The sequence below is a fragment of the Micromesistius poutassou genome (assembly GCF_964030765.1).
Source record: "Micromesistius poutassou genome assembly, chromosome: 3".
In the NCBI taxonomy this organism is placed as follows: domain Eukaryota; kingdom Metazoa; phylum Chordata; class Actinopteri; order Gadiformes; family Gadidae; genus Micromesistius; species Micromesistius poutassou.
This window is the reverse complement of record NC_140273.1, coordinates 13,283,930-13,295,443: the sequence shown is the minus strand read 5'-3', so window position 1 is coordinate 13,295,443 and position 11,514 is coordinate 13,283,930. Positions and strand designations below refer to the sequence as shown.

General features: G+C 44.4%; 2 protein-coding genes across 7 annotated transcripts in view; both read left to right on the top strand.

The window, feature by feature from the left end:
• The first annotated feature begins 342 nt into the window (after positions 1-342).
• usp38 (ubiquitin specific peptidase 38) lies at positions 343-9,066 on the top strand. 2 transcript variants are annotated; one of them, XM_084464914.1, is made up of 11 exons: positions 343-476; positions 1,372-2,063; positions 2,527-2,662; positions 3,227-3,356; positions 3,532-3,633; positions 3,963-4,121; positions 4,894-5,087; positions 5,420-5,507; positions 5,599-5,705; positions 5,964-7,422; positions 8,057-9,066. In XM_084464914.1, exons 2-11 carry the CDS (start codon positions 1,382-1,384, stop codon positions 8,219-8,221), a joined length of 3,222 nt encoding a protein of 1,073 aa, XP_084321040.1. In that variant the 5' UTR covers positions 343-476; positions 1,372-1,381; the 3' UTR covers positions 8,222-9,066. The 2 variants fall into 2 exon arrangements, with proteins under 2 accessions (XP_084321040.1, XP_084321039.1); XM_084464913.1 differs by having other exon boundaries at positions 5,414-5,507.
• Positions 9,067-10,418: 1,352 nt separating this feature from the next.
• Positions 10,419-11,514, top strand: part of gab1 (GRB2-associated binding protein 1) — a 41,409-nt gene continuing 40,313 nt past the window's right edge. For 2 of the 5 annotated variants that reach the window (XM_084466216.1, XM_084466215.1), the window contains exons 1-2: positions 10,420-10,828; positions 10,909-11,040. In XM_084466216.1, the coding sequence (XP_084322342.1) occupies positions 10,969-11,040 (72 nt within the window). In that variant the 5' untranslated portion in view covers positions 10,420-10,828; positions 10,909-10,968. Of the gene's footprint in view, positions 10,829-10,908; positions 11,041-11,514 lie in introns of all 5 variants that reach the window. The other 3 variants (XM_084466218.1, XM_084466217.1, XM_084466219.1) reach the window with 2 other exon arrangements.

Below are 11,514 nucleotides of genomic sequence, written 5' to 3'. Positions count from 1 at the left end.
TTAACATACATATGCATACATACTACATATATAATATATTGGATATGATGAAATCCTTTCTACTATGATACTATATATTATATCATAAAATATACAATAATTTGCTGGTGAGATGCATACCAGGTAAATTAATATACACAATATAGAGTAAACGATGCGTGTATAAATATATTATTACAATTTTGTAATTTAAATATTAGGTAAACTACTAAATGCCATTGGTAGTTATTGTTATGACAATAACTATGTGATGACAGTAAATAATAAAGAAAGAAAAAGAAAAGGCAGCAAAACCGGATAGTGCCGAGGGGTCCTAGTGGGACGCCTGCCATTGAGAGTGACGTCAGAACACGGCTCATCAGCTGATTGAATCAAAGCAACGAACATAACGTTTGATTTTAGCTGTCAAAGGACCAAGCACCTCTCCTGGCAATTCGGGATATTCAGATCGTATATAATTGTCATGAGTCAGTTGGGTATGTACACCATGTGTTGGATCTTTACCGTATTGAGGCTCAGCAGCGTTTATGCTAAGTCAGAGGCACTTGGTGTTTGGTTGGGCCCGTTCTGCTGCTTTGTTCACATTAGCCAACAACAATGCACACTCTCGTAGAAGCAACCGGTCAATTTGTTATTAAAAGGAGAAGTGTGACAATTGTGTCATTCGATCATTGTCAACTTTATACTGACAACTGTATCATATTATGTGACCAAGTAACCTGTAGCTAGCCCTAAACGTGTTAGCTCCTCGTCACCCAGCTAAGCGCTAGCATAGCGTGTTGTTTTCATGGAGAGGAATGAGAGGCGGATGATGTTGTTTACATCAACAATGTGTCATGTCGTGTTTTTTGTGTTTTTATTTTATTTCTTGCCAATATCGTAACTCTACAAGCTAGTATATTGTAACACACCTTCTAGCCTGTTAGCCGAAAGCGACCAAGACGATTTTCGCATTACTGTGACCCCTTAGTCGCAATTAAGGAGAGCCCTATACATGGGCTCTCCAAGGAGGGAATTGCGACTAGGAGGTCACAGTCGCAAAGAGAGCCCTATACATGGGCCAGTAATGGATCTTCCTGTCTTATCTGCTTTTATTAAATGGCGATAAACTCACCAATGTTGCACCTACGGAAAGCTTGCGTCATCCTCTCTGTCTTTGTATCTGCATGTCTTTGGTTTCACAAAACATCGACGTTTGTCATCATGTCTGATCAACTTTCTCTCAAGAAGTATGTGAATTGTTCAATCACTTCCGAACACTGCCATTTTTTACATTTGTGTTGGCCTGTTTTAGCCACCAAAACAATATCGATAGTCATGAAATGGAATCAGCTTATGTCCTTTTCTTCATCATTTATCTCTGCATTACAGATTTGTCAGCATGGATAAGATTTTGGAGGCCCTCGTCTGCTCCAACCACACTGTCCCAGTAAAGAAGGCCATTGTGAAGAAGGTGGTTGAGGCAGCAGAAAAGGAGGTGACGCCAGAGCAATGCAAAGCCCTGTTTACCCTCACTGCCCGCCTCATCCTGCTGGGAGAGGATGCCTTCCAGAAACAGGTGGGCTTCCAGGTGATGGAGGCCTATGCCCGTTATCACCGCACAGAGTTCCAGCTCTTCTTCACTAAAGACTTTGTCCTGGGCCTGCTGCAGCAGGGCTATGACCGACTGGAGTGTAAAGATCCAGCCATCATCGATTACATCCACTGCTGCCTGAGGCTGCTCATCAGCTGTCCCTCCGTGCTGGAGATCTTCACTGTCCTCCAAGTGGAGCTCTTGAGGATGGTGTGTGAGCGACCCAAGCCCGCCCTGTGTGCCCGCATCAGCACGTTGCTCTCGGATTTTGTCCAGTGCATCCCCAGGGAGAAGTCTGCTGTGTTGTTCTGCCAGCAGCTGGTGAGGACCATCAGCTACTTCCACTGCCCGGCAAGTCAGGAGCGGGAGCTCAGGGAGTATGTGGGTCAGGTGACCAAGGTGAGCACACTGCTGCAGAACATCTGGAAAGCAGAGCCGGCTACGCTGCTACCATCGCTACAGGAGGTGTTCGCCATCATATCATCCACAGGTAAATAGCATTCAGTCAATTTTAAAGGGGGAACATTTCAGATTATGGTCTTTAGTGCATATGTTGAAAATGTGTATAGTGTGTATATGTGTATTAGGAATATTTGTAGTTCTTGTGTAAAGCCCTGTATGTACAAATGCTCTGTGTAACCTTTAAACAAGATAACTGAATTTTAAGAACATTTCTTGAAAACATGCACAGAAAGACAATCATCACTTATTGATTGTATTACATGTCAGTATTCAAGCTTTGCATTATTGTTCTCAGGCTAAATTAGTCTTAATTAATTCATTTGTAGATCTTTATTCTGATTGGAAATAATGGTTGAAACATTGTTACATTATTCCATTAATATCAACAACAACAAAAAATATCCCTTGATAATTCAATAAAAATCTTCTTGTTTGTTCAAGATTCAATGATGGGAAATCATATTCACGGCTTGTTTCTGCGTTGCTTCCAGATCCCTCCTTTGACCCAGCGATTTCCCTGGCCAGTCTCGTGCAGCATATCCCCCTGCAGATGATCACCGTGCTCATCAAGAGCCTCACCACTGACCAGAATGTCAAGGACGCAAGCATGACCAAGGCACTCTGCAGGTTGGTATGATACATGCTACAATGATAGCAGGTAGTGGTGTGGTGGAATTTTGCACCATGTCAATCATCTGTCTTAACTGTTTAAGATGAAGAGTCATCCAAACTTGTAACAATTAGGCTAATTTAATTGAGTAATAAACATACAATAACAAACATACAATAACACAATAATCTGAGGCCTCAGATGGGAGTTCGCCCTGCGTCTCTCTTAGAGCTCCACAAAGAGAAGTCCAATGCATCAACCCTTAAAGACCCTTGACCCCCCAAGGGGGTCAGGGTAAAAGGCACAATCAACAAATGGCAGTTAGAGAAAATTTAATTTTCCCATTACATTACATTATTTTCCCTAGGCTACTGGCCGAGGGCTGAATTTTGAACCCTATTCTATATCTGCCAATGTAAGTTGTGTGTCAACAAATTATTTAAGAGTAGACTAATATAATGGTTGGATGGTTGATGCTGTTTTTTTCTTTCAATGTATGATGGGTAATTCAATTCCTGTTTGCTTATGTTGTAAATTTTCACTCACTCTTGTGTCTCTTCTGTCCATCTTGTGTGATCCAGAATGATAGACTGGCTCTCCTGGCCCCTGGCTCAACACATTGACACCTGGGTGATTGCTCTGCTCAAAGGACTGGCTGCAGTACAGAAGTTCACCATCCTCATAGACGTCACCCTGCTGAAGATCGAGCTGGTGTGTATCTACTTTCAGACATTTATATTTTATGTGTCTTTTACAATGACAAAGTTGACGACACGGATCATTAGGATCAATTATATTTGATGAAACCAACCAGAACACAAAAAACACAAAAATAAGTGGTTTTGTTCAACTAAATATCATGTATTCTTCCTCCTGCTACCCGCAGGTGTTGAACCGGCTGTGGTATCCCATCGTACGACAAGGGGCACTGGTCGTTCTCTCTCACATGCTGCTCAGCTTCCAGCATTCTCCTGAAGCCTTCCATCTGGTGAGGGGCCTTCTGCTCTCCTTCACGTTGTGTAATACAATGGAGCATGAACAGTATTATTCTCGCTTTTCCATAGTTATCATCATATCATCATCATCTCTGATCTGTTAAATTATCAAAGCCAGTTGAAGACACTATGAAAATATGATATTGATGCATTAGTGCACCAATTTAGAAAATAATGACGAAGAAATGGGTTTCTTCTTTTCTCTTTAAATCATCTCCCTAAATGTTCCTAGTAGTAAATGGTACTACATGCATAACTAGTACCAGCAGTGAATTCATTGTCCTCCTTCATCCAACATGTACTTTCCTCTCTCTGGTCCAAGGTTGTCCCCCACGTGGTACACCTGGTCCAGACCATAAGGACCGATGGTCTGTCCACCAGCAAGGCCTTCCTGCTGCAGTTCACGGAGCTGATCCACTGCATGATGTACCAGTACTCTGGCTTCCCTGATCTCTATGACAACATACTGGAGGCCATCAAGGTAAACACAAACACAACTGAAAAAATAATGTCAATACTTACACTATTCACTGTTAAATGTTTTAGCAGGTGTATTTATACAAAACGACCTCGGGTGGATTTGTATTCGTTGTTGTAGTATAAAGGCATCTTGGTCAAGGCTTACTTTCTGTCAAACAACCTAACCACTTCCTGACTATCATGCCTATAAAGAAAATCATGTTGGATATATTGAAGAGATGATACAGGCGTAAACACTTTGACCTTATTAAGTCTATTAGTGATGTACAGCGGACCGCAGGTCCTATCTTACCCTGTGTGTGGAAATTCACTTTGCTGTGGCTAAACTTGAATTCTGTAGACTTGATTTCTGTAGATCTTACTATGTCAGGCAAAGACATTGTGAGCTGCAATTGGGTTTAATAGGAGAGTATGTTTTTAAAATGCTGTAGAATTAACCATGAGCATTAAATATTAGACTCAGCCTTCGCCTTTATCACTGCATATTCATGCATCTATGTTGCTATGGTGTGAAATCCGTAATTTCTTAAGAGGGCACACACATTTTTGAGCCTACTAAATCCAGATTGCACTTCTGTTAAGCTGACTTGGGGCGTTTCCACGCTCTTCGTACATACCAGATTTGTTTGATGCATCTAGTGGTTTTGACATCACTTCGGGCAGTGAATCCTTGGCTATATCTTCATATGTTTTCATGAACCGTATATACTTGACTTTCAACTTTTCTCCCAGATCAAGCACTCTTGGTTTTATTTTTATTTTTATCTTGTTAGGATCTCCCGAAGCCTGCAGAGGAGAAGATCAAGGCGGTCCTTAATCAAAGTGCCTGGACGTCCCAGTCCAACTCCTTTGCTCATGGGGTCCTGAGGCAGGCCGGGAAGTCTGAAACCGGGAAGACCGGTCTGGTCAACCTGGGGAACACCTGCTACATGAACAGCATCATCCAGACCCTCTTCATGGCCACTGAGTGAGCCCTGCGTTTCTCTCCCCCTCTGTCTGTACATGCTGAGCAGTTCTAGTTATGTTTTTCCTTGTCGAGTTGCAATACTTATTTTGTAAGCCTTTGTTAAATCCCAAATCTTTGCAGGCCTATTTTTTATCACATAACCGGTACCTAATACAACAACAATTTCTTAGCTGAAAACATAACTCTGATGCTAGTGCTTTATTATTAGAACAATAAAGACATGTTTAGATTAAAATAAATCAAAAATATGAGTCATCCGATGCACTGTTCCGCAAACTCTAAGCTTGAATTGTGAAAACGGTTAACAGCCACCCTCTGTGTCTCAGTTTCAGGAGACATGTCCTGTCTCTCCATCTCAGCGGTACCAACACGCTGATGAAGAAGCTGCAGCTGCTCTTCGCCTTCCTCGCCCACACACAGGTGGGTGCTCCGCAGACCACTCGATTCCTATTGACGTTGACATGAAGGCGGAGCGATGCGGTACGATGTGATGTGTGTGTGCTCCCTCCAGAGGGCAGCGTATGCGCCCAGGAACTTCTTCGAGGCTTCCCGCCCCCCGTGGTTCAACGCAGGCTCCCAGCAGGACTGCTCTGAATATCTACGCTTTCTCCTCGACAGGTAGCCCCACCACCCCCACCAAAACCACCACTGCACTCAGTGATCTGGCTGTTTTTTGTAGCTGGTCATCATGTTCATTTGACAAGATTATTGTCTCAGAACTAGCCTTATTAATGAAAGGAGGAGAGTTTTTTTTAAATGTGGCAGTAGCCTACATACGCTTTTGAATCAAAACTAACTTAACTGATGTTATCATTTAGTCATTAATATGAATATATTATGTATTAATACAAAATATGGTTGTTTGATGGCATCAAGGTTACATGAAGAGGAGAAGACGCTTCAGATCCTGCAGTCGGGAAAGCCAATGAACGGCCTTCTCAGCCTGGCGGAGAGCCAGGCCCCCGTGGGTCAGGCAGCTCCAGAGAACGGCAAGGAGACACATTTCCTTGAGGAGGAAGCCCAACCTCCGGAGGACAGCAGGACTCTGATCGAGAGGATGTTCGGTGGCCGTCTGAGCACGGGCATCCGCTGCACGCAGTGCAACAGCATCTCCCAGAAGGAGGAGCCCTTCACCGACCTCTCCCTGGCCTTCTGCCCCTCCTCCACCACCACCTCCTCCTCCTCCTCCTCCCAGAAGACCCCCTCCGAGGAGCCCAAGGGTCTGGGCCAGGGGTCGGTCAACGGTGGCAGCGAGGCTCCGGAGCTCCAAGGTCCGGCCAAATCCTCGGTGACCGTGTCGGACGGAGGAGATTCGGCCCCGGTGACGAACGAGCCGCCGCTCTCGGTGCCCGACCTGGTGAACTACTTCCTGGCGCCGGAGATCCTGGACGAGGAGAACGCCTACTTCTGCGACACGTGCAGCTCGCTGCAGCGGGCCGAGAGGACAATGGAGGTGGTGGCGGCGCCCGAGTACCTGATCCTCACGCTGCTGCGCTTCTCCTACGATGCCAAGTGCCACGTGCGACGCAAGATCCTGGACAACGTGACCATGCCCCCGCTGATGACACTCCCCTTGCACTCCCCTCCCCCGTCCCCCTCGCCGCACAGACCCCCCGCCGCCGCCACTGCGTCCTCCTCGTCCTCTCTGTGCACCATCGCTCCCCCACCACCTCCTGCTGCTCTCCAAGTGGACACCCCGGACAGCAGCGAGAACCTGGCCAAAAAACTGAAACCCTCCCACAAAGAGGAGGAGGAAGAGCAGCAGCAGCAGCAGGAGGAGGAGGAGGATGAGGAGGTTGAGGTGGTGGAGGAAGAGGAGGAGGAGCAGGTGCAGGAGGAGACTGGGAGGACGGACAGGGCGGAGCAGATGGAGGGTGACGGCAGGACGGTCAGCCTGGTGCCTTACGTGCTGAGCTCCGTGGTAATGCACTCGGGGACGTCCTCAGAGAGTGGCCACTACTACTCGTACGGCCGCAGCCTCGGCGGGAAGCGGTGTCCGGAGGCGGGGCTGGAGGCGGGGCCCGGGACCGCCGCCGCCCTGACGAAGCCGCGGTCCACGCAGGCAGAGGCGTGGCCGGGCGGCACCGAGGAGCGGAGGGACTGGATGCTGTTCAACGACAGCCGGGTGTCCTTCACCTCCTTCCAGTCGGTGCAGAACGTGACGGACCGCTTCCCCAAGGACACGGCGTACGTGCTCGTGTACAGGAAGCAGGAGGCCAGCGCACCGGGTGCCGGCCGGGGGGGGGCTCCCAACGGAATGAGCCTGAGTGCCGAGCCCCCCCTGCAGAAGGAGCTGCTGGACGCCATCACGAAGGACAACAAGCTGTACTTACAGGTGAGGCCCGCCAAGGCACTGGAATGCCCAGCGGAACTGGCCTCATTCGCAGGAATAAGCCGGGATTAATGATTATCACACATGTGACTGGTCGACTTTTGCGGAGTCCGACATCTGAGATTGAGGTGTTGTGCTGTGGTGGTCTGCCTGTTGAACTGACTGTGTTTATTGCACTGCTGCATTTTGAATGTTCAATAGGAAGCAGCTGATGTCTTCAATAGACATATGCATAATTGCATTATTATAAACAAAAAATATTTGCTATTACTCTTACTAAGCTGGGATCACAAACTGTTACCTTTTTTTATTTTTCTAATAAGCATGTCATCCATATTCAAAGAAACTATTTATCAGTGAGCCACACGTTAAGGTGACTTGAAATAAACCACCGCTAGATGTCGCTGTTGGACGCACTACACGTTATAGGTCGGATGCGATCTAATTTTTGCGCTAAATTCCAGAGTTGGATTAGATAAACATTTGAACGAGGCCCATCATTAAGTCAAGCCCTATAAAAGGAATAACAATTCAGAACCTAAAAGCAACGATTTATACAATGTATTAACTCCATCCATTGGGTCAAACGTATTTCTCTCTCTCTCTCTCCCTCTCCATCCCTGTGTAACCTCATCAGGAACAGGAGCTGAACGCCCGAGCCCAGGCGCTCCAGGCTTCCTCGTCCTCCGGCTCCTTCAGGCACAACGGCTCCGACGACAACGACCCCCCGGGGAGCTGCGGACCCTCGGGTGGCGGGGGAGATGGAGGGGGCTTCAACACCGTCAGCAGACTGGTCTTCTGAACATTGGGGAAGTGGTCAGAGAGAGAGAGAGGGAGAGAAACTGCCACCGCTGACTTACAAACTAATGGAGAACTAATGGGTCCGAGACTACTGGGGTTTCCCTCTTGTACCATAAAGTGTGTATTAAGGACTAATGTTTCACCCCCTGGAACCACGGGGCGGCTGGCGCATAAAGTGTTATTATCAAGATCTGAGGACCTTTTATTGACAATGTTGTTTTTTTTGTTGACGAATTAAGAATCTCTGCTTACACTGGTGTGTGTGTGCGCGTGTGTGTGTGTGTGTGGGGAAGGATAAGAGGTAAGATAGTGAATATTCTTTCTGATCCTTTGAAAAAAAATAAGATGTTTAACCAAAATGACCTTGAGGTATTAAAAAAATACAAATTACATTTGTCTATTAAAATACATTTGTCCTTGTTACATTTTGTTTGACTTTAATGCCAAAGTGCATTAGTCAAGTCAACAGATTTTTTTTTTTTCAGTAAGTAAGGAATACATCATCAAGTGTGACTGTGTTCTTTGTCATATGCTAAAATCACTCACGCAAACTCCCACCCACCTGCGTTTCAGAAAACCGCTGAATATGGACAATGTTAAATTGTCCATGCGCTTAAATTGTGATTGCTCTGTATCCATTACTCTAGGATCTCTTTCTTAAGGTGAACTTTTATTTACTTTGCTAATACGCATGTTTTATACTATATGCAATAATTGTATTTATAATTTTGAATAATATTCTAAGTTATAACAGGAAGTTCTCTGTCGATATTATGTGGTACACTGCTCATTTACGGAAACATGTCCTTTTCAATACAAAAACTGCAACAACAAAAAAAAGATTTTTAAACCATGTTTGGTTGATGGGGTGTACAGAAAAGTTAAATGCATGTTGATTATTTGAGATTAAAATCTTTACTGCTGTTTAACTTTAATTTTCACTTTAATTTTATTTTAACCGTTAAAAAGTGCATGCTATAACTATTCAGGAACAAAACGTACAATGCTATTCAATCTATACAGTTTTAACAATATTGATTATTTTGAATTTATGTTATATGTTTTGGACCATTACAATATGTTGCCGTCCTATGAAAATATTTGCAACATTAGCATACCCATTAAAAAAGGTATATTCGGATAAATTGGCATTAAAACAGTCCAACAGTAGGCATGCCTTGCAGGCCTACCATAACATAAGTAGACCCACGTTGAATTCCTATGTTTGGCTTTTCGCCAGTGGCAACATTGTACACACTAAGTGTATATGCATGTATGCATATAATTAGCAGGCTATAACCTACATCATTCTACCAAAATTGACAAAATGACTAGGAGGCACCAGCACTCGGAGGCAATTACCATCCCAATAACATTCCAAAGAGATTCCTCGGATTCCTATTACACGCCCATAAGGAAGGCATCTTATCTAGAATGTGCTTTTCTGTCGTTGGAAAAAATATCAGGAATCCATTTCAGGATTTACATTTTTGTTTTGTAGTTGGGCCAATGAAAAAACACCAATGCAGCTGATTAAGTTCTTTGATGGCTAGCCAGAGTAATTGGAACATAATAGTTGCACATGTTTGGGTCATTGAAAGTGCAGATTGAGGAATTCGCATGGCGGGACTTTCATTTAAACTTTTATAATAAGATGCCCAAAGTAATAGCCCATTTCATGTTATCCCACCAACCAGTTTTTCTTTTTACTAGGCATTTTCTCTTCTATTGTTCGGGACAAACCGGGAGCAGTGGGGAACTACATGTCCCATGGATACTACTATCTGCACTATTCCTCCACGCCACCGCCTCTCCCCCCGTGTTCCGTAACCTACAATTTAGCGTTACTGGCAAGAGAGGGCGGGACTTTTAGGAACATGGGTTTAACGGCGAGAGAGCGGGAGGGTCTTTCGATGAAGGGATATCCGGTTTCGTTACATGTTTTGGATATTGCCTTGCCAAATTATGAGTCAAACTCCATATTTATTCTATTTGTCGTTGTCGTTGTTGTTGTTGTTGTTGTTGTTACGGTTGTCATGATCTTAATATTCTCTTTCCGGCGTACACAGCTCTTAGGAAGTAAGAAACCGGAAATTGCACTACAGTAGACCGGGATAACGGTACAAATCTGGATCCTCTCTAAGTCTATGTGTTCCGAAGGAGGGCGAGTCTAGGGAAAGACGGAGGCACAATGTCAATCAAAATTAAGGAACCGTAAAAGTAGATCGGTGGGAAGATCGGCGGCTCAACTGTTTCCTTTGTACCAAAACTGTTTTGCGGAATCGAATATGCATCGGGACAATGAGGAATACAAAGATCCGACCCCCCCCAACAGCGTATCGCTTCACTTTTACAGGAATTGCACAAAGCGTCTCATAGAATCATAAACTTGGAGTTTCACTTGTCCGCGCTTGTTTTGCCACAGCGTTTCGGTCTGGGCAAAGAAAGATATCAACAATTGTTACTCGGGAGAAAAAAACAATGCACCGCCGCGACGTGCATTCGTGTACATCTTAAAGGATTTGGATATTGATTTTAATTCGCGAAAATCTGGTGTTTTCATTTCTCTGGATAACATTGGTGGTGACTCGCCATTTCGGGGAAGGAGGTATGTATTGCACCAACTCACAAAAACATGACATGAACTTTGTTCTTCTTCGTTTAAATGGATCAATCCATGTTTTTCAGGTGTCGCCTCCCGATTACAAACTTCTCCCACTGTTTACGGAAAGAAAGAAAGAGCCCAACATGAGCGGGGGAGATGTGGTGTGCTCCGGCTGGTTAAGAAAGTCACCTCCCGAAAAAAAGTTGAGACGTTACGTAAGTGCAGTTGTATTTATTTTAAAAACGATCGGGAAGCGTGTCACAAAGATTCACACACTCTCAGTGGGAGATATGGATGAGTGAGTCGCACGTATGCAGCGATGTGCGATCAGCGGGCTTCGTCGATACTGACAGAACACACTTCTGATCACACTTTTGATTTCTCACTAAACATGATGGTATGGATGGAGTTGGACATGGTCCTCTCATTTCCTATCTTCCCATCTTATTAACAAATTAACTGAGTAGCAAATTATTGCTATATGTTGATTGAAAAAGATACATATTTGTTTTAAATTGGTATTATTTATTATACAACAAAAATAACAACAACAACATATCTATAACAAAATAGTGTAAATACTGTGAATGAAACGCCAGTCTATTCGTCACATAAACAATGCATTTTTAAAAGGACTACATAACAAGAATGGCCCACATAATGATTTCCCAATAATAACTAAGTTGTTG